This window comes from Lissotriton vulgaris, chromosome 8, assembly GCF_964263255.1.
Source record: "Lissotriton vulgaris chromosome 8, aLisVul1.2, whole genome shotgun sequence".
NCBI classification, from domain to species: domain Eukaryota; kingdom Metazoa; phylum Chordata; class Amphibia; order Caudata; family Salamandridae; genus Lissotriton; species Lissotriton vulgaris.
This window is the reverse complement of record NC_141696.1, coordinates 570,314,117-570,337,898: the sequence shown is the minus strand read 5'-3', so window position 1 is coordinate 570,337,898 and position 23,782 is coordinate 570,314,117. Positions and strand designations below refer to the sequence as shown.

Below are 23,782 nucleotides of genomic sequence, written 5' to 3'. Positions count from 1 at the left end.
TGAAATGTTGCATAAATACTTTACACACTTCTTCTAAATTAAGCCTGACTGCTTTTATGCCACACTACCGGAGTGTTAAGTACAGGTTAATTTGGGGGTTTGATTGTTTCACCCTGACAGGAGTTGTGGCCGCTGCCTGAGTAGGGTTTCAAACTCCCTCAATCAGTATCCCAATTTCCTACAGGAACATCGCACAGTTTCATCTTTTTACATCACTGCCACTGTGTATGGAGCAAATGTGTTAATTATTGGCTTGAATATAGTAACAAGCACCATTTATGTGTCTGCCTTTCAAAACATTAACTGAAAGTGTACAGAGTGCTCCACTCATCGTACAGATTAGGCACCCAGTTCATGCCTTCCAGGCGCTGAATTAAGTGCATTGACTACTGGTTAAAATATGGGCACAATGTAAACTCCCATGCAGTGTCCTTAGAGTTACCATGGATAACAGAGTCACTTAGGTGGATTGAATCAAGCTTACTCATCATCACACAAGAGCTCTTTTATCTAGTACTCTGGCTGCTAACCAAAAGTGCACTCCACGAAAGAAAAATGCATTGGTAAAGCCAATGAGTATGTCTCATTTTATGTGTATGTATTCTGTTTTATAAAGGTGTATAATGCTATTGTTGTATTTGGATGCAGTAAGAATTAACACACATAAACAATTACAGGGGCCTATATGAATTCACACATACACTCGTTCATATCCACATACAACATAAATAGACACACATGCATAGAGTCACACAGAGAGGAAAATACATATACACACGTCGACAAATGTGCAGGTAGACACGTGAATATAAAAACATATGCAAGTAATGACTGACATCTACAACATTGTACTATGAAAAGCATTGTTTAGGAATTTAACTCACAACACACTGGATGCTGGATACATTCTGCTGACTATTTTAAGCATGCTGGATAAAAAATGGTTTTATAAAAGCATAATATTTTGAATAATAGACGCAGTTTTTAATATGCGTCACAATGCTTGGTTGAGTAAAGGTGATTGTAAGAGAATGGTTTAATTACAACGTCATTTCTTTACTGTTTCGTGCGGGGCCATTGTTAAAATAATGGCCAAGGCTTTAGTGGTTTTTGGGTTTAACTAGAATTTAACTTGAATCTGCAATACCGAGTGCACAAAAAATGTTTTCAATATAGCACTGTATCTCGTTACTTTGTAAAATTCTGTAGGAGAAGACAAAGTATGATTTATTTTAAAAATATAATAAGAAGAATAAGGTCTCTGTCGTTAAGACACTTACTCAGCCGCATTAAGCTGTACATCAAAGAAAGGTTTTACGAAAATGAGTCAGAAGATGAAGTTTTTATTATAAGTGGTGAACATGAAAGTCATAGATTTCAAAATATTACATTGTAGGTACTTGTGACAAAGCTCCAGTATTTTCATTACTTTTTAACAAAGCCTATTTACATGCACTTCTTTAATTGGTGAGCACAAAAGCTGTAAATTAACAACATGTTATCATGACACCACACAATTTTACACACAAATGCAATTAGTAAATAGCATTGTGTCTCTCTGACAGGCAAAGGCATCCAAAACATACAAACCTACTAATCAAAAAAGGCCATAAATAAACAATTGAAATGCCATTAAGTCTGGAAAGGAAATACATCAAGAAACACACACTGGCTCTCCATTACATGCTATTCAGCATGTCCATCTTCAGAATAAGGAAAGGAGCACTCAATGCTTCAACAACAAAGCCAACTGCCAATACACTAGTCAATGTCATCACATACAAAATGCCGTAGTCTTGATGAACAGCCTTTCAATGCAAAGACAAACCATTAAAAACATATGAAAGACAATGGTTAAAGGTGACTGGGCCAAAACTATCTCACTGACTGTATTTCTAATTGTACTTTTTTTTACAGAAATTATGACATCAGGTCATCATAAAATCCTAAAATCTAAAGCTGTTTCTAGTCACTCCTAAAAAGCTGTGGTAGATCATTAACAATGTATAGCTCTTACCTCTGTAACATGTTCCTCAAATATATAGGAATGATTAATGACCACCTAACATTCAGGAAACTACTAGATTTCCCTTTGTTTACAATAACCTTTTAACCTCACCCAACCCCCCAATACCTAGGTCCATGACCCGCAGCCCCTCACAACACTACCACTACTGTCATGTCAGACAGCATTTCAATGTTGTGCTCTGCATCAGTCAATTGGGTGTTCAAATCCGTAATTGTAAGCGTACATAGCGCCTTCTTCTATTGTGCTAAGGTCGCTTCTGCCTAATCATCTTTGTATTTCTGTTATTCTACCCGTCTGCGTTGTCCCCTCAGTTTCTGTTTTTCTGTGTATTTCTTTGAGGGTATCTCACTGGATGGTCTAAGTATCTCTTTTTCTCTCTTCCTATCTGTCTCTCAGTGTTTGCTCTTTGCCTTATTCACTTACTTACACATGTACTATTAAAGCACATAGGGGCATATTATCAAGGGGGTTTATCTCCGCTTTTTTGGCTTTAAAAGCCAAGAAAGCGGAGATAAAATTATCTCCCTATTACCTAGCTGTCGCTAACACCAGTTAGCAATAGCTAGTAGAAGATAGCGACCATCTTGGGCCCCGCTTTGCATGTCAGTGATATTTATCACTAATGACATGCAAAGTGGGTGTGCCAAGATGTTAGCGACTGGAAACAGTCGCTAACATCTATATCTCCTATTGGCGCGAATATCTCCAAAAGCTAACACCTGCCCCTGAGCAGTTCTTAGCCATGTTATCCAATGGTAGGTGGATAACATGGCTAAGAGCATTAGCTCGGTAATGCATGAATATCGCTGACTTTCCAGCGATATTCATGCATTTCGGCCGATTTTTATCGCTTAGGAGATAAACCTTGATAATAGCAAGGCTCCTAAGCGATAAAAATCGCCGCAGCTCGACGATAAAAATATCGCCGCTAAACCAACATAGCGATAATTATCGCTAGTTGTTGGTAATATGCCCCATATTTCATTACAAGAGCAGCGTTATATTATCAGTGTCTGTTTTTTCACCCTGTCTCACTTTCTGCTTGTCTTGTTCTCCCTGAATGGAGGAATGAGTGATTGGACCAACTTGTATAGTAAAGTTCTAAGAACTAAACTGTCTCTCTATTTGCCTCTCTCTGCACATCTCAGTATTTGTCTCCTGCTTGTCTGTCTCTACTGGTTTTTGTGTATCTGATCCGCAATACATTATGATTACTGAATTAACAGGGATTTGAGAAATTCATAATTGTTGAAGACTAACAGTGTACCATCAAGTGGCCGCCTTTTTACAGGGTCAAGTTACTAATTGCTTGTCTAGTTAATCACCCCATCCCCGTAGGATCTTGGTAAAGACAAAAAAATTAGAAATTCTGTAAAGGCTTCAAGATGGAAGGATACACACTATGGGTCCGATTATTCACTAAGGTAAACTGAGATGAGAGTCTAAATGTATGACTTTCCGTATTCACAAAGGCATTTACGAGTAGTAAAGTTAAAATTTTGTCTCAGTTTCGGTCTCAGTTAAACTGAAGACAAAAACTTAAATTTAACTGAGACAAAGGCCTAACATTACTACTCATAAATCCCCTTTGTGAATACCGAAAGTCATATAGTTAGACTTTCGTCTCAGTTTACCTTTGTGAATCGGGCCCTATGTATTAGAAGATGTAACTTTGAAATTTCCACAGTGGAAGGAAAGAAGAGAACAGTTAGAATGTGAAGAGTGTAAATAAAAGGGAAAGCAGAAGGGGAACACTGTTAAGTGTAACCACAGTTCAGTCAGGTATTCGCGCAGAGGCTAAAAACAGAGAGAAGGCATCTAATAAGAATATGACTGGAAGAGTTGGTTTGCTTTCAAAGGACACCTTATTAATACTCAGAGGTTTCAGAACTCCTACGATTTTAGTAAGATGATGACATTGACCAGTACCCCTACATATGTTTCCAGCACCACTGTGCAGGGAAAGCACCCAGTGAAATAGACACTATGGGCCTGATTTAAATATTAGTGGATGGAATACTTCGTCAAAACGTTATGGATATCCTATCCTCTGTATTACGATGCCATTATATCCTACAGAGATCGTAATATAGTCTTATAACCCGCCGTAGCGGGCTATACCGGCTATTAAAGGCCCGCTGAATCGTTACAGCCCCGAGCCGAAGGCGAGGGACTTTAACGAGACAGCGGGACTTTAATTGCCGATATAGCCCTGCTACGAAGGGCTATAAGGCTATTTGAACAGTCTGCCACTAGAGGGCAGAATGCTCTAACAAATTAAACTAAGGGTTCTCGAAGCTCGAGGGGATATAAATCCCCTCGAGCTTCGAGAAGCCTTTGTAGAACATTGGAATGTTGCTCTGCGGGCCTTTACCGGCTCGTAGAAGCAGGGAGCACTCCATTGTCTGCAATGGAGCTCCCAGCATTCCAATGTTCTAATACAGCGGACGGTATATCCTTCACATTTGTGACAAATTATTCCATCCACTGAGATCTAAATAAGGCTCTTTGCCTGTGATACGTGGCTTTCACACCAGTGCACACTCAGTATAAATTAATGTAGGTTAAAGGGAAAGCCCGAACTATACTTAGCATAGAAAACATAATGAAATAGCATTATGTAGGTTAACAATCTCCACCCAACCCCTGCCACCCCCACACATTAATCTGAAAAGCGGAGGGTTCAAGAGTCCCATTACCCTCAGGACTTGTGAAGCAGATGCTATGCGTGGCTTTCCTTTGGTGCCGCAGGCATTGTCCTTGCAGCCCCTGGTTTAAATGATCACAGAGAGGTAGCAGCAGGTACAGAAAGTCAACTGGGCATCAGAAATCAAGCAGGGGTTCAAGAGTCTTGTTTAATTTCTGTGATTTCAGCTTCTTGCCCTTCAACCAGCCCTCCCATTAGCAAATATGAAACTGTTGAGGTTTTAAAGCAAGTGGTCCAAACAGCGGGCTCAAAAGGGGGGAGGGGTGGAAGGGTGTGTTGTCACCTTTGCTTCCCCTAGCATTTGATGGGTTGATGAGAAAGTACAAGCTTTTGCTGTTAATACTCAGGTAATGTGGAATAGCAAATCAGTGCAAGAAGGCATGAATAAATATCACCGTTCGGGCTGGACTGTTCCCATGAGGCACAGGGTCAGACTGATTTGCATATGGCCATGTCTGAACTGGGGTGGCAGAGTGGGCTAAAGAACGGTGATGGATTAAACCCAGATCTGTTGACTGGGTGTGAGTGTTTGATTGGTTCAGATGCTCCGTCCATCACCACGCCCTTTTGTACCGCTCGTGGATAAAGGCATGCTGTTTCAATATGCGAAATCATGGAAGCAGCAGGAGTTGGCAACAGTGGAAATGTGAACAGAAAAAGAGAGACAAAAATGAAGCACAAATCACAGGTATTGGCAGGCTGAATGGGAGGGGGTGGGATTGGGTAATGGCCTGGCAGATAAATTACAGGTACTCCATGCGAAATAGCATGATTTAAGAAGTTAAGGAGGGTGGTGTTGTCAAAGGTAAGTGGAAAGACAAGGGATTTGGGTCTAAAAATAGGGCATTTTAGTTACGAATAAAGAACGGCTTTCCAAGCCTTTGTATAGCATTGTAATACCCACTCAGTCTGTGCCATATGTATAGAAGCATGTACATTCTTGTAAAGCAGTGACGCCTCATGATGTTCCAGTATGCCAGATTTATGGCAGATGTTAGTATACTTATTGACTAGGTACATGATTCACATTTAGATTAATTGTATGTCATTTTTTTCATGGAGAATCCTTGAAAAATAGATCAGGCCTTTCTCCTGGATTTTATATGAAAACTCCCCAAATCCCCCTCTTGAACCCTTCACCCAAGAACTCCCCGCCCTATTGGACACTTCTGCTGTAAAATGCGGAGGGCTGTACCTGGAGAAAGTTCAGATCCACTCTGGGTTTCTGGGAGAGAGGTCGCTTGGCAAATGGAGTCTTGCGGGTGGGGCCAGACAGGCCTTTCATTCCACTGGGCATTTCCCCAGTGGGCTGGAGCCCTTTGAGGCCAGTTGTGAAAGCCCAGGATTGCTCCTGCTGCCTCTGTCATTTCCCCAGCTCTCTGACTTTAATTGCAGCTGGCAGGCGGAGGCTACAAGAGACAAAAGAGAGGAAGGAAGGGGAAGGTAGAGAGAAAGCGATCAGAGTGGAAGAAGGAGAGAGGAGGGATGGATGGAAAGATAAAGATGGAGCAAGGAGCCGAAGGGTCTGCCTTGACCATTTTTGCCAGGGCTTCTTTTGGTTACCCAGTCTGACCCTGCCTGTGGGAGAATGTAGAAATCTTTAGCAGACAGTGTGGCACAGAAGGTGTGCTTTGAAGTTGCAATATGTATTTATTGGTTACTTTGCCACTGTATGATCGCTAAAGAGCACTGACATAAACTCTTCTCCTTCCTAGAAGTTCCAGTTCGGAAGGGAACCGTTGCTTTTGTGACTGGTGGTGCCAAAGGAATTGGATTCTATACTGCAAAACAACTGGCAAGACTTGGGATGCATGTAATAATAGGTGAATATTTTCTCTACTTGACTGTATATCTGTGCGGTTTAAGTACCTTTCATACCCTGATGTTCACAAGCATTGGCAAAACCAGTGCGTGTGGCTTTAATATCCAATTCATATAAACTGCATTAGTGCTTGTCTGCGTCTCTATGTGTTAACACATTAACCCCTTAACTGCTGACCCCCTCAGTAATGAGCCCTTTTTGTCTATTTGGGGTAGTTCCCGCTTAGGGCTCCATAACTCTTTTTACACATAAGGTATCCATGCTGAATTTGCATCCTTTTTTCCAACATTCTGAGGATTCTAAAGGTACCCAGGGGTTGTGTATTCCCCTGGAGGGAACCGAGAAAATATGCAAAATATAGCTACATTTTGTGTTCAGTAGGAAAAAAGTGCTCCTTTTAAAAGTGCCTGTTTTTTCCTAAAAATGGCATAAACAAATGGTTTGTTGTGCTAAAATCACAATCTTTCTAGCTTTGAGGAACATGCAGAGCTGAATAAAACAAAATGCCTTTTTACCACAGTTTAGGCTTTTTTCAAAAAGACAGCCTATTTTTTTTTATTTTTTATGCTCTCAACCTATTTCTAGTTGGTGGTGGCGAGCAGTATGAAACTCAAGGGTCTCCCAAAGAAACTAACAGTTGAAATAAAGAAATATTGTAAATGATTAGGAAAAACAGCCATTTGTGACAACTGTTTCATCTGTAACTTTTTGACACGATGGTTGATTTACAGAAGCAATATATGATCTGATAGAGACTTCTAGCCGCAGATTCATTACCTTAGAATTATCCCCAGGTGTCAGACTGGATCCAGAACTTTTTCATGAGCAGTACCCCTGCGATCCGGTAGGTAGCATTGAAGGGCTCTACGTGGTGTTGTCCACGCCTTATTTGACGTGTGCGGTGCCTATTAAGGCGGCACTCCAGCGCGCTGACGTCAGTTCTTTTCTTTCTGTGCCAATCAGCTCAGTTCAGGAGAGAACTACCCCTTCAGTCACTTTTTGACTCTACTTTTTCAACATTTTGTCAGAAGTTTGTTTTAGAGTCCTTCTCCTGGTGAAGCAATGATGTACACTAGGAAGACCGGCTTCAAATACTGAGGCGCCTGTCATCGACAGATGTTGGTGATGGACCTGCACCTTGTATACCTCTGGTGCTTTGAATGTGACCATGACATGAAGACCTGTGTCGATTTCCACTCCATGCTTCCCAAAGCCTTGAGGGAGCGATCCCTCAAGCTCCTTGCTGCTTAATATGCGACGCCGCAGTGCTCCCGATCCATAGAACAAAAAAAGTTGAAGAGGTCTTGAACTTTGCCTCATCTGTCACTGGACGAGATGAGGGAGCATCGACATTTGAGGCTTGACTCCTCCGTTGAGCCAGCACCTGGTTCGGCTCTACGCTTCCCAGAGTTTCTATGAGCTGGAACAACCCGCACTTAACTTCCAGAAGTTTTATGAGGCTTTGAGCTTTATATTTGAGTGGCCTATTCCCGCCTGCACTTTTGGGCCTTGTGGGTTTGGAAGGGGCCCCTACTGGCTCCATACCAGCAGCTCTGACCCCATCAGCAGTCAGGTGCCCTGGATCTACAGATGGATCTGGACCGTCGTACCACCTCATCCTACCCCAGAGCTGGTCCCACCGCCAATGTGCCCAGCAGCTCCAGTGCCCAGCAGCTCCAGTGCCCCCCGGCAGCACCGCCACCCAATGCGAGACTTCAGCACAGAGCTAGAGGGACATCGTCTGACATCGCGTCCGGCACCGACTGGAACCATTCCTTCCATCCCAAAGCCTAGGCCCTATTTCTATGGGCTAGAACCTGGGAAAGATTAGGAGGGGTCGCTGGACCCTGAGGAATGCCAATCTTCAGACCCAAGAATGGACTGGTGTGAAGACTTGGCAGAGGTCAGTATACTAGACACTTCTCCAGATACTGCATACTTTCACCCCCTACTGTGTCTATGGAGGAGAGCGCATCCTTTGCAATGGTGTTAAGGATGGTGACCGAGGTCTTGGACCTTACCCTACCCTCAGTGGCAGTCAAGATGAACATCTTGACAGAGGTGCTTCTGCCGGGAGTTACCCTGTTAGACTTGCCATCTTTTGGCGTGTTTCCCCAGACTTTTTGCTTTCTGACCTCCCATTTTTTACTCTGTTTTTTGCTTGTGTAATGATTCTGCGCACTTTCCCTTACTGCTGTCCAGTGGTAAAGTGCAAGTGCTCCTGCATAAAATGTGTTATGGATTCATGTTTCCATGATTGGCCTATTTTATTTGTGTCAGTCCTTTGTAAAGTGCACTGCGAGTGCCAGGGCCTATAAATCAAAGGCTGTTGGTGGGCTGCAGCACTGGATTGTGCCACCCGCGCAAACAGCCAATAAAGTGTAACTCTGGCCTGCCATTGCAGAGCCTGTGCGCAGCTTGGGGCTGCCCTGGCGACTTGGCAAGTGCACACACTTGCAAGTCCCTAAACCTTTCCTTCTCTACATGTGCGTCACCCCTAAGGTAGGCCCAAGGTACCCCCAGGGGCAGGTAGAATATGCCCTGGTGTGTGGCATGTCCTGATAGTGAATTTCAGCCTAATTCGTTTTTCACTATTGCAAGGCTACCTGTTCCCCTTAGGCCAGAGTAGGCAGTTTGATTATAACATCCTATAGGAGGGCTCCACCTCCTGTGCTGTGTCTGAGGACCCTGGCCCACACTGACAAAATAATAAGGTGCACACTGGCAGGATGCACCCAAAACTGTTTTGAACTAGGTCCAGGCCCCTCTGCCTTCAGAGGACAAAGGAATTGCTGGTATAAATATCGGGGCCCAGACCCCAAGATTTTAGAACCCGCTGGAATCAAGGAAACTGCCAAGAAGAAGAGCTGGATGAGCTGCCAGGAGGAGTACTGCCCCTTTGCTGTGTTGTTGCTTTGTCGGGTTGACCTGCAGCTGCTGCTTCTGCCTTGATCAGTGAAAGGACTGGACTGAACTTTCTCTACTTGTGCTGAGTATCTTCAAGGGTCAGAAACCAAGCTGGCCTCCTGTTAAGAAGTCTCAGGGACTGCAAAGACTTCACCAACTTCTGGGTACCACTTGTGGAACCGCTGTTTCAATTGCCACAGAGAAGAGGGAACTGGACCGACTCTGTCACCGACTCCGTCGCTGACCTTGTGTCCTGAAGGCACCGGAGGCCGCACCGTCTCGCCCTGCACCGCAAGCCTTGGTCTCACTGATGCCATCTGCATGATCATCACCGAGCCGCTGCCTGCACCACATCGAGAGGACACCGCAGCCCTCACTTCTTCGCTTCACTCTGCTGGCCTGGTCTCACCGACACGATTGCCGCTGGCTCGACACCCGTGATTGCCTCGTCACGCACAGCTGTCCGGCTCCACCAGCGCCAATTCCCGCCAACCAGCTCTGTCACTTACATCGCAACCTGCCAGCACCGCATCGAGCACCGTCTCACCCTGCACCGCAAGCCTTGGTCTCACTGACGCCGTCTGCACCATCGTCACCGAGCTGCTGCCTGCACCACATCGAGAGGACACAGCGCCCTGCACCGCTTTCACTTTGCACCGTAACCGCGACGGACAGCACAACCGGCTCTGTCACCTGCACCACAACCTGTGAGCACCGCATCGTGTACTGTCTTGCCCTGCACCGCAAGCCTTGATCTCACCGACGCCATCTGGACGATCATCACCGAGCCGCTGCTCGCTCCGCATCGAAAGAACACCGCACCTTGCACTGCTTCCACTTTGCATCGCAACCGCGACGTATGCCAAGACCGTTTCGCATCTCCGTGTGAGCTGCACTAAGAAAGGTATTGTTAACGAGTCTGTTCACGCTGTTGCTGGCCCGTACCGACGCGGCCATCTGGAACTGCGCGAATCTGTTGTTTTCAGTATCGCGGTAGGCTCGGACCGAGCTACCGACTCGTACGAACTGTATTTTCAACATATTCTTGCAATTTAAAGACATCTTGCGAATTAACTATTTTTAAAGTACTGTATTGTGGATTTTTATCATATTTGGTCTTGTTTTAAGTATATGAATATATTGGCAATTTTTCTAAACTGGTGTGGTGTCCTTTTGTAGTGCTTACATTGTATTACTGTTGGTTTTGTGCAAATGCGATACACACTGTGCCTAAAAAGATAAGCCTGACTGCTTGTGCTAGGCTACCAAGGGGGTGAGCAGGGGTTATTTTAGGAGTGTGACTCCCTTATCCTGACTAGGAAGTCCTACTTGGACAAAGGTGCAAGCCCTTGGCAACTAGAGACCCCCATTTCTAACATACCCCTTCCGAATCACTTCTACCTTACAATGAAGCTCTTTCCAACCTTCTGCTTGGAAGCTGGTCCAAGCCCAACCCAGGGGCTCCTGTGAACAGGTGGATTACCCACTGCTACTGCCCAGTCCCAGAGGACCCCGATTTCCTCACACAACACCCTTCCCTAGAGAGCTTGGTGGTCCAAGCCTTTACCTCCCATGTAAATCCTGGCGCATTCCCTACTACCCTACCAGATACAGAATCCAAGAGGATGGACACTTTAGGGAAGAAGATGTATTCTTCCACCAGCACAGCATTGCAGTCCGTGAACACCACATGCTCTTTGGGCCATTACCTTGATGCTTTACGGGACTCAGTTGTGCAGATACTGCCCCTTGGTTTCAAAGGAGGCCCTGACCATACTCTCCCAAGCTGTTGTTGACAGGAGAGATGCAGCTAAGTTCATGAACCGATGTAGACTGGATACCTCCGACTCGCTGGTCAGAGCAGTTTTATCAACAGCAGCCTTATGGTGCCATGCTTAGCTGAAAACAACTGGGTTTTCAAGGGCTGTCCAAGCGTCGCATATGGGCTTGCCCTTTGATGCCTCTTCGGAGGCAAGGTGGATTCAGCTCTGGAGCTCTTCAAGGACAGCAGGGATATGCTGAAAGGTTAGCAGCGTGTGCTATGCGCTGAACCTCTAGCTTTTTCTTTCCTGGTTTTAGAATTTTTACTTGCTAGCGTTTTTTCTCATTTTTATATTGGGACTGGCTTTTGACCACAGGGGAATTGGGGGCACTAGTTGTACTCACTGTTGCAGCCCGCCTTTTCTGTGCTGGTTACGGGAGTCGGGTGGGGGTCTTCCTGCTTGCCACCTCGATTGTTAGTGGGTGTAGCCATTTTTCCTACAGGGACAGCTAGAGCAGCCATCTTGTTAGTGCGCGCTCTAGCTTTTTCTTCTCTGACCAGGCCAATGCATTTAAACCGTGCAGCGTGCGCGCGCAGCGGGCACCAAAGGCAAGCTTGTCTGCACCCATCAGCATCCCGGAAGCGACCAGCGCCAGCCCTATGCTCAAAATTGCAAATTGGGTAAGCACCACCCGACTTATACCTCCCAACAACTTCATTCTTTGAATGCTATCCCCAGTTGTACACCCCTGAGTATGGACACCTGAGGTCTCTCTGTTCACCGATGTACCTCCTGCAACTTTCTCATCGAAAATATTAAATTCAGCTCTGTGACTACTCAGAGCAGGGTCCGTCACTAAAAGCGGCACTTATAAATGCACGCTCTCTACCTAAGCATGTCATTGATATAGACATCCTCATTAGGGAGGAAGACCTGGATGCTCTGTGTTAGACCCGGGATCCCTGGTTAGCTGAGGTAGATACCTTAGGCCAAATAGGGACCCGTGGTTCCACAGCAGGGTAGGGAAGGTCACCTTCTGAGATAGCCCCCACTCACCCCATCGGTAGCTTGGCATGAGCAGCCAGGCTTATCTTCAAGGCAAATGTGTAAAGTATTTGCAACCGCGCTCACAGTAACCCATTGATGACACCACAAATAGTCTCCACATGAGTTTTATAAAAACGAGTATAAATTGTACATGAAAAGATATACGATAAGACCATATGATATAAATCCAACATAAGAATATGTGTCCTATCTCTCCGGGCCGGTTGTTAGGCCAGCCAGCCCTTGTAAGTTCTGGCGATATTAATGAGCACTCCTAAACATCCTACGGTAATCCTAATACCATGTTATGCAGTTCGTAATGCTAGAATCAGTCACTTTGCAATGTAAAAATAATGCAATGCGTAACGCAACAATCCGGCACTTTGCATTGTAAGAATAAGACAATGCGTAACACAATAATCAGGCACTTTGCAATATAAAAATAATGCAGTGCGTAACGCAACAATCCGGCACTTTGCAATGTAAGAATAATGCAATTCATAATACAACCACCAGGTACTTCTTTATGCAGAAATAAGGCACTGCATCATACGCTAATCAGGTAGTTTGTTATGCAGGAATAATGCAATGCGTCATGCACTAATCAGGTACTACATTATGCAGAAATGATGCAATGTGTAATACGATCATCAGGTACTCCGGTATGCAAAAATCTGATAATGCGTAATACACTCTGGCACCGATCATGGTGCCTTTGGTGGCCTCTTCGCCACTTCTTCTACTTGCAGTCAGCGTCTGTCAACAGTTGTGCCCAACACATGTATGGGGTAACAAGAACTTCAGCTCCTTACTCCGGGCCCGGTACTGCCACGCCTTTGGCAATACGGGCCGCGATTGGAGCCGAAGCTGAGGCTCGCACTGCCAGAATGAGAGAGAGGCCGAGAGCCTGTCCCTCCGAGCCTGCACCCTGCACCCTGCACCAGGAGTCGACACACGGTTCCTGGGAGACGCTAACTCACTCTCCTCTCCTCAATGAGCGGTTTGGGCCTCTGATGCAATCTTGGTGAATGGGCAACAGCGGACTCGGGCCGGCGGCTCAGCTCCTCCGGGGCTGCCAGTCTGGGCCACTACTGCTACGAAGATCTCAAGCTGCCACAGGGCACACGCACACAACGTCGCTGAGACTTCCTTAAGCTTCGGGTGCACGATCACCAGGCACTCCAAACGAAGGTCTCAGGCTGCACGAAGAACACACGCACAGTTCCGCTGAGACTCACTTTAACTCTGGGTGCACTTTCACAAGGCAATCCTCAAGAAGGTCTCATGCTGCACAAAGCACACGCACACAGCGTCGATGAGACTCCCTTGGACTCCGGGTGCACGATAACAAGGCAATCCTTATGAAGGGCTCACGCTGCACAAAGCACACGCACTCAGCGTCGATGAGACTCACTTGTATTCCAGGTGTGCACGATAATAAGGCAATCCTCATGAAGGTCTCACGCTGCTCAAAGCACATGCACACAGCGTAGCTGAGACTCTGTTGTATGTCGTTTTAGATTCCGAATGGATTTTCCAGATTCATGCCCTTATATAGGTACAATTCATGTTGCCCTTACATAGGCTTAGAAATCAAGCCCTTATTTAGGCATAGCCGATGCTACCCAAATCCAGGCATGGCTACTTCCATCAGTTCACCAAACAACACAGCGATTTCTCGGAAAACCAGCTTAAGCCATTAGGGACTTCCCCTGGGGTTCATTCATGACGTTCATATGCCCGACTTTATGTCAAACATGGCATTCCTAAACACCTTCAAGGTATAAATATACCTTCACTTGCTATGGCAAAGCACAGTGGTTCGGAGCAGTTCAATCACCTACTTGCCCGACCCAGCTTGCTACATCAAGTGCCGAAGGAGCCGACTCTCCAGCTGACACACTGATCAGGAAGCTGCCCTCCTCTGCTGAGAAATTGAGCTCCAGTGTTTCTGACTCCCCTTGCGGGGTGTTGGGATATCGAGTCCCGAAACAGAGCTACCAGACCGCCTTCATTCCAAGGTATGGAGCTGATTAGATCCTAGAGAAACCTTTGGTAGATTCTTGGCAAAAACTAAACCTATGCAAAAGACCATACTTACCTCTTCCCTCGTACTAGACTTAGGTTAGGTACATTGGTGTAGGTGTATTTTAGAAGCACCAGTTGAGTATTTTAGCCTGTGTATTGATGTATTTATTTCTATATGGCTTAGAAACCATACAATGTTCTTACAGTATTATTTCATAATACTATTCTCGCTGTACACATTATACTTTGCATTCTGTCTAACGATTGTAGCAGTTCACCTCTCTTGCATGAGAAATAAGACTATTCAATAAACCTTGTATTGAAAACACCTGTCTCTCTATTTCTCTGCAACTCTGTAGAAACTAAGCATGCACGATTAACTGAGTGAAATACTTATCTATTGTTTCCACAACTCTGAAGATAGTTATTCCAGTCCTAAGGAAACAAAGTTGTCATGTTTATGCGGTTGTCAGAAACTAATCCCTTCTTGTGAATTCAAGAAAGTTTCTAGTGACCCCTGAGCTAGCTGGCACTCACAATTAAGTTTTGTATATTCAATAGAGACCTACTGACCTAAGTCCTACGTCAAATCTGTAGGATATAATATTCCAATGCGCAGAGCCTATTGGGAATATAGGAACTACACTACATGGAGCCCAATGTTTGGTAACGCACTAATTTAACGCTAGATACTAAAGTAACTCAGTCGTGCTTTTCTCAGAGACCCCTTTTTTCCCGTAAAATACTCCAATAGATGTCTGGAGTGGGTTAAAGGATAATATCTGCCATAGCTGAGTAGGACGAAACATCCTATGAATTAGCTTTTTGGTTTGTTCAACGTTGAAGGATACAGTGTTCCAAAATATTGTGCACCTTATCTTTGTTTCCTTGAAACTTGCTTTGCAAACTTACCAGTCAACAAAATGGCCGACAAAGTACTTCCTGGGGCCAATGGAGCTACAGGCGATGACGTCGTACAAGCTTTCAACATAACAGGTTTTAATGAAACTGACGAGGATGCTATAAGCATTCCAGAAAATTTAAGGAAAGTCATCAATGTAAAACTTATACGAAATGGCCTATCAGCAAGAGGTGGTAGGGTAGTTTATGTGATAGAAGCACATGAATATCACCAGACAGAGGTATTCTATTCATGGGTAATCTTCCCTGAAGCGAATCCAGTCACAAAAGTGCTTCATTTTTACAAAGAAGATGAACCACCAGAGGAATAGATCTCTTTCGAGGATGTTGAAATTCCACTAACATACCAAGAGCATGCGCTCTGTTTAAAAGGCGCCCTAAAACATATAAATCAAGTTACCAGACTCGGTCCACTAGGTAGACCAGGAGCAACATGGCTAGCTTTAGCCAACTACAGACCTGACCCAGACATTGAATCAATGTCGGAGGAACAATTACTTAATAATATACTAAATTTAATAGAATTACACAGTTAAAGGTCTTCACTAAAAACACTTCCACTCCTCCTAAAAAGAAGTGGGAAAATAGCAAACAAACTTCTAACGAGAAGCGTTCTCATTCCAGAGGTAGGTCTCCTCAAAAGGAGCCCTCTGAAAGGATGTATAACCTCAGGAATAGGGATTATTTGAGAAAACCATGAAAAATATCAAGATACTGATACACGTTCCTCTCGTACCTTTCAGACTTCGTCACAGAAATTCGAAAGAAGAGGACGGTCAGAACACAAGGAAGAATGCGTGAAGTCCAGAGACGATCAACACATTCAGAAAAACAAGAAACCTCAATTCACCAAAAAGAAGGTAGCATGTCTATAGATAAGACATGCCGAGGATCTTGAGGACACAACTCAAGTGCAGGGAATGGGCTCAGACAATGTTGGACATCGCAGCAGAAGTCACCATAGCTCGCAAGAACTTGAAGGATCATCTGGAAACAGTGGACTTGAATGAATTCATTCAAGTCGAAACTGCAGATACCAAGGTTAGTTGTCCACATAAGTTATATGAAGTAACATTCCGGATGGAGGGAGATATAACAAGAAAAGTGAGAGCACTCTTTTGGGAGCGACTCTCTCAGGGTTATGACATTCTTCTTGCTGAACAAGACTGGCCACCAGAATTTGTCAGGGAGTGCCCACATGGCGAAGACATCATTATGCCAGCCTTCTCCAACCACATTCCAATTCATTTAAAATGTACCTATGCCAGGAAATGGGCAGTTGCCCAGGCTCCTGCATTATATAAAAATCATGTAGGATGGGATGAGGATTCTCCTCACCATAAAATCCTGTTAAAACAACCACCAACTGCACAAAGGCAGTACCCAGTTAAGCAAGAAGCTAAAAAACAGGTCAGGAAGATATTAGATCAACTTGAATATCAAGGAGTGATTTAAACATGCACCTCGTCAATGAACAATCCTTTGTTTCCTGTCTCCAAACCAGACAATACATATCGTCTAGTGTTGGATTACAGACACTTAATTTTGCAGTAAAAAATGCACACAGTGCAGCATTAATGAATAACATCATACGTAAGAAGTACAAAACCACTTTAGATATTTCTAACGGTTTCTTCTGTCAAAACATTGCACAAGAAAGAAGGTATTTGGTAGCTTTCTCAATTATGGGGACACAGCGTCACTTCTGTCGTCTCCCTCAGGGATTCAAGAATAGTCCTGGGTTATTTTCAGCTAGAGTAGCAGAGTTACTACAGACATATGATGATTAAGCTTTACCATATGTAGATGACATCTATCTAACAGACGATGACTTGGATAGGCATTTGAACAGAGTGAACACCATTATACTTAACTTCGCATCTGAAGGGTACAAATTCAATTTTAAGAAATCTCGAATTGCCCATCTCAGCGTCCTTTTTCTGGGATATGAGTTATCAAGTGAAGGCAAAAGCCTGGCAGCCAACATTTTAGAAAAGTGTGCGCTGCTCCAACCTCCAAAAAACGCTGAAAAACTTACAGTCAATTCTAGGTTTCTTAAATTTTGGAGGCACATGCATTCTAAATTAAGCAGAAAGGGTTAAACCTCTCTACAAATTATTCAAACCTGTTTTTAACCCCTTCCACGCTGATGACGAGCTGGGCTCGTCATGGCGTTGCCTCCTCGCACGCTGATGACGAGCCCAGCTCGTCACGTAAAGTGCGTTTTCACAAATCCCAGCGTGCGAGCGGAATTCCGCTAGCGCGCATGGTGTTAAAACAGTTAATTGGACACAAAAACACACAAACATTTTGCGTTCATTGCAAACAGATACGTTAGCAACAAAACATTTGCAAACACGCGTAAACGTACGCAACCTAGTGATTCGAATCATTCTAGGAAAATACAGATTCACATACTTAACATTTAACAAAGGAGAAAAAGTACCAATAGCTTACAAGTCACTCTTGTACACACAAGCAGAAATGAAATTCACTTCAACAGAAAAAATTCTGACAGCGGTTCAAACTGCAGTAGCAAAAGAGAGAGCCCTCGCACAGGGTAAAAGCATTATGGTCGTTGCACCTGAACTTTCCTTAGAGGCAGTGACGAAGGCAAGCATTCCAAATGCTAAACCACTACATCCAAGTGCGATACAATGGGTTAATTCTCTTGCTGCAACAGACGTTAAATACGTTTTTGATCCATATCTGAAAACACAAGAATTTCTACAATATGAACAAGAATGTCCTCTGCCCACTGAAATTCTGCCTCTAAAGCAGTATGAATGTATAATTTATACTGACGGATCAGCACAACCTGCTACGTGGGGTAAAAAAGCTTATAGTGCTGCATGCACGATCGTTAAAGGTCGTTGGCGAGATGGCAAATTCCGACCAATGGTCACTAAAACACAATCTCTAGGAGTTTGTGTTGCTCAGTGAGCTGAACTACAAGCATTTAAGATGGTGCTTGAGAATACGGACCGCGAATTCCCCACACTCATTGTGTGCTATTCCTATTATTGTGTTCAATCTTACAATGAATACTTGCAGAACTGGATTCAAAACGATTTCAAAAATGCAAAAGGGGGCACAATCAAGCATAAACTGCTTTGGGAACAGGTAGTTCAGTTACGACAAGGACTACAAAACACTCACCTGATACATACACTGAGTCATCAACGTGATGGCGTTCACGTTGCAGGGAATTCATTGGCTGATGGAGCCGCAAAGGCAGCTGTGCAAATGGCTTCCGTAGCTGCTATCACTCGTTCAAAAACTAAAGTAGATGGCAAAATAATGCAAGCTGACAATGCTTCAAGCAAAGACAGTGGTAAAACATTACCAAAAGGCTTTCCACTCAAATACTCATACATAACTGATGCAAATAATATTCCGTTTGCACGAATCCCTGGAGTGGGAGATAGAGTAATTTCAAACATGGAACTTAGATTAGGACTAATTTTAGCTGCAAATGAAGGGCTCGCCTCTGCACACACAGGTGTTTCCGCCACAGTGTCGTTATTAAAACAGAGATGCTGGTGGCCCATGATGAAACAGAACAGAAACTATGTTTTGGAATCTGCCAAAAGATGAAAGTCTCCACTGTGAAACGTCCTGCGCAGACGCCCCTGTTAATTTCAGATAAACCATTAGCTTGCGTATACCTGGACCACTGCGGTCCCTTACAAAGGGATAGTAACTATAAATATATCATGGTCGCAGTGGATTCGTGTTCAAGATTCATTTGGATGTGGCCTTAGAGCTCGCCTGACGCTCGAACTGTTATAAAAGATTTGCGAGTCTTTATCGTCACATACGCAGTCGGCATGCTATATTCGAACCAGGGTCCTGCATTTAGCTCTCGAGCTTACAAGGAGGCCATGGCCAATCTGGGCGGTGTATTGCGGTATTCTAGACCATTCCATCCGGAGGGAAATTCGGTAGTGGAGAGAAAAAAACGGGACATAAAGCAATCTATAACAGCTAGGGTATTAGGCTCGGGTGACGGGTGGGTCAAACATCTAATAAGTGTCCAACGTAGTCTTAACAATCTGCCAAGAAGTTCTCTAGGGGTTATTATCACTCCATATGAAATCCTTTTTGGGACCAGAATGATATCGGACCTCGATTGTCAGACTTCAGTGGTAGACCAAAAACCCTTTGATATCAACGACCGTTTGGCTGTCTTACAGGACTTAAATGATATAAGAACGAAACAAAGTAACGTGTTCCTGAAGCCAATGACCACTGAAGAGAAACCGACCGTCCCAGCAAGGCCTTTCTGGATTCCAAAGATTGGGGATCTAGTCAGAGAAAAGATTGCGGACAAGAAGGAATTTGGGCCTTCTTACAGTCAACCAGTACCTGTCCTAGCAATCCACGGATCAAGAACAGTATTACTGCCGCCCCTTGCTGGAAAGAAGGAGAACAGGTTTGTGTCTATCGACCTGGTCAAACCCCATCATGTGGCAGATCATAAGCAGTAGGCCAAGTGGACTCCAAAGATGTAGCAGATGCCCTAATCTGGCTACTATCCAAGAGGTTCAAACTGAGAGACTCATCACCTTTGAAGAATCTGCAGTGCGAAATGAAGGACTAAGCAATAAAGCTATGGAACTTGTACCTCTTGAAACCCAAATAACAGTTCGTCAAGAAACGCCTGTCTACAATGAAATAGCATCTGACTATGCAAATGTAACAAGTGATCAAGTGGTTCCAGTGATTTCAACGAACCCCAATGCAATCCCAACAATTGACAGAACTGCCTCTGGCTATTTCATTAACCTTGATACGTTTTCCGAGGATCCCAGCGAACCTGAAACAACGCCAGTAAAAAGAACTTTTAAAGAACAAGCAACAGAACTTTTTTGTCACCTGGAAAAGATTTATCTGGTTTCACCATGGATTGAACTTTGGATTGTGTTGGGTGTGCTTTTTCTTCTACTTTGGTTGACTCTGGTAATAACTTTGGGAATGCTGATAAATGGAAGATATGTTAAAATGGACACAGCAAGTAAGAAAATCAACTTACTACTCAGGCTACACAAATCATCTCATTGTGAAAAAAGAGACTTGTCATCATTGAACATCATAGCCATTTCTATACCGGGGGTATAGCTTGGGACAGAATTGATTATGATATTTTTGGCCCTTCGGAGCTGTTGAAAATTCTACACCAGTTCAAGATTTCCTTGAATGACTTTGTTTCATCTAGTACCTTTTCTGATGATTGAGACTTCAAGACTGTCAATATTATGATGTCAGACTTAGAAATGTCTGCTGTATTTACAAGTCATGAATACTTAGAAGGTTCATCAGATTATGAACACATGTATTGTTATAATCAATATAGTCATCATTTCTTGCACAAATCTGCAAACCCTAGAAATGTATTAATGTATAACCAATGGGAACACTGTCCTACACCACCAAAGGGTAGCTCAAAAACATTTAATGGCAAATTTCCATACTTTTCAGGTTTTAATACTTCCAATCCAGAATCATTTAACTTTAAAAACGTTAATAAGACAGGAATGAAAAGTATGTTGACAAATACCAAGCAAGTTTATTCTGCAGCCTTTTATGCTCAGCTGTCTTCACAAGGTTTCGAATTTTAGAAGGACAACATAAAGACAAAAACTGTCTGGGGCACGAAAGATTGGCAAGTGCAGGGGATAGAAGCTTTATTTAGAGCCTGTATCATCCCAGAGCAGATTATGTTTTTGAATGACACTGTCCAACAGACGTCTTGTCTTGGGTTAGCCAAGATAAAAGACTTAAACAATCCGTCTATACCTACACCTACACCTGATAGCAGTAACACTTCAGAGGGCGAGGTCGACGTACATACTATTTTGCATCACAACAGAACAGATCCAGATTGGAATAAATGGTTAATCTGGCCCACAGACACAAACACCTGTCAATAAAACACGGGGGTTCAAATTCACTGGGCCAGATCCAAGATATGTTCAGAGAAAGCATCCTGGAATACTATCAACATACAGTGTAGGGAAACTGTGCCTTGAATGGCTACATAGATCTACACTTAGGGATGTTAAACAACACTTATCTTTACTTAAAGATGGCACTGATCTTAGGGAATTCTTGCTAGGACCAAGAACACTGCGTCATAAACGTTTTATATATGCCGGTATCTATGCTGCTTATAATGAAGCATGGAAGATTACGCAAGCAGAGACTGCAGCAAGAATACGAGAAATTGATCGTATTAGTTTGGAGAAAACTCTCTCTGTGGTTGGCAATGGGTTAACAACTCTGTCGTCAAGGATATATTCTTTGGACAGCATAGTACCCTCTGCCATAGACATCATGGAACAGGACTTGGTCATGTTGCAACATGGTCAGTTGCAATTACGTTCTATAATGCTATTATGCTGGACGTTACAAAACCTTTATTCAGGCTATGTGCCTTGGCGTTTAATCAATACTACGTCACTGTTTTCGGAATTTAATCTCACTGATAAACAGATCAAACAGGCACAGAGGGGAGCAGACTATACAGTGCTGAGCATTGAAAAACTGGAAAGATTGCCATTAACTGTCGCTGAAAGACCAGCCACAGAATGGATTATACATGGAACAATCACTCCGCCTGTTACAATTTTCCATTTTCAATATTGCCTAAAATACATATCAGCAGGCACATATGAAAGGTTGGGTAAAGAATACATCAAGACATCCTGGGAATTACCATACACACAGATGTTGGAGTGGGGGAAAGAAGTGTTTCTTAGTGGTAAAAATTGTGAAAACGCACTAAGCAGTTCTCTCCTTTGTCAGGGTATTAATTTCCACGGAGCCTGTGATGGTTCCTCTAACAACTTATCCTGCCACCTGCAAGGTTCACCAGCTGCGGTGATTGATCCAATTTTTTGACAGCTTTCTAATGGAAGTTACCTCATGTTAAACGATCACAGCTGCTGTGGCATGTTGCCAGGTTTACCCTATCTAGTAACTGTGTCAGCCAGGGTCACTTGCTGTATGCAAGTATTGTTTCCTAAAACCAAGTCAGACTGGGAGTCGCCATTATGGCCTTCACTGAACATCTCTTCTATACGAATTGATACTTTAAGCAGAATGAAAGCCATTCTTTTACAAAAAACTGTGCCACTGACCTCGGCCAAAGAGACGTATGATCTGCAAGTCGCAAGGACTTCTGCAGAGATACATGCCCTTTTAACCACAAATTGCCCTATGCGTTTCTCGGAAATGTTAAGTCGTATCTTAAATATGTCTGTTACGAGTGGTATTGTACATGTATTTAAGACAATTTTTTCGGGACTGTTAGCCCCTTTTGAAGCAGTCCTAGGAATATTTCCAAACTTCGTGCACTCTGTGTTTGGCGGATTGCCTCTCATTTTGGGACTCGCTGCAGGGATACTATTTTTGCTCCTATTGCTGCAATATGGCAAGTCAATCCACAAGCGACACCCAGTTCACCATGGAGACAACTCTATTGGCGATGAAGTGTCGTGAGTGCATCGTCCAAACTTTGGGACTACCTCGTCTAAGAGAATTGAATATCACATGGTTTCTATCATACAGACCAATTTGGCAAGATTGCATCTTACCTGTTCTACGATGCCTGCTATGCGGAGAAGAATGCGTGCTAGACATCTGTCTGACACTCGCATTAGTCATGCCAACGGATGTTGATACTTTGCTTGAACCAGTAACGGCCCATGCACTGTGTTGTCCCCAGCGGTTACAAATTCTGATGACGGCATTCATTGAGATCTCACAGATGCAAAATGCTGACGGTGAGGTACGAGAGGAAACAACAGGCACACAGGTACCCTCCAATTCGAACATTGCCAATGCTGACGGCGATGCTTCACATCTATGTGCGGTTGATCTTCTTAACGAGGTAATCCAACTTTCCCCTACAATGGTAGACAATTTTTTTACGGACTTGGAATATTTGATGTTTTCTCCAAACAATAACACTGACTTTTGATTTGGCACACAGTGTTCTGAGAGACTCTGAATTCGACCTTCATTTTTTCAAAACAAAGCTCTAACTTTGGAGCTCTTTTTTCTATGATTATTATTTTTCCAAATGTGTATTTTTTTTCTTCATTTTGGCACAAGTAATCTTCTTAAAGTAGAACTATTCATAGACAACAAGAATTCTTTGATAAACTCCAGAGACAACATTTGACCTTGTCCTCATACCAACAGTTATTTTTACTATGACATGAAATGGTTTGGGCACCTTTCTTTTCTGTATTTACGAGCCATTTCATAAATGTATTTTTATGATTCATTCACGTAGCATTTTTTCACTTGTCAACTATATGCTTGGAATGAAACATTGCTTGAATGCGTTCAGCACAAATGCTTTTTCGTGTACAACCAGTACCAATGCATTTTCATGTGTTTTGGGTGGGGTTTCAACACTTGTTGTGTAGCTAGTTATAGTTAGGTTTATACATGTTTAGAACTTAGTATTTAGTAGAAGTCGTACATAAGAAAGTGGAGTGGGTGTTGTATGTCGGTTACATTCTGAATAGATTTTCCCAGTTCACACC

General features: G+C 43.5%; 1 protein-coding gene across 2 annotated transcripts in view; it reads left to right on the top strand.

Annotated features, from left to right (window-relative positions):
• ZBED1 (zinc finger BED-type containing 1) overlaps nt 1-23,782 on the top strand; it is a 1,151,072-nt gene that overhangs the window by 244,544 nt on the left and 882,746 nt on the right. For both annotated transcript variants that reach the window (XM_086934385.1, XM_086934384.1), the window contains one exon: nt 6,452-6,559. In XM_086934385.1, coding sequence (XP_086790511.1) covers nt 6,452-6,559 — 108 coding nt within the window. The remainder of the gene's footprint in view (nt 1-6,451; nt 6,560-23,782) is intronic.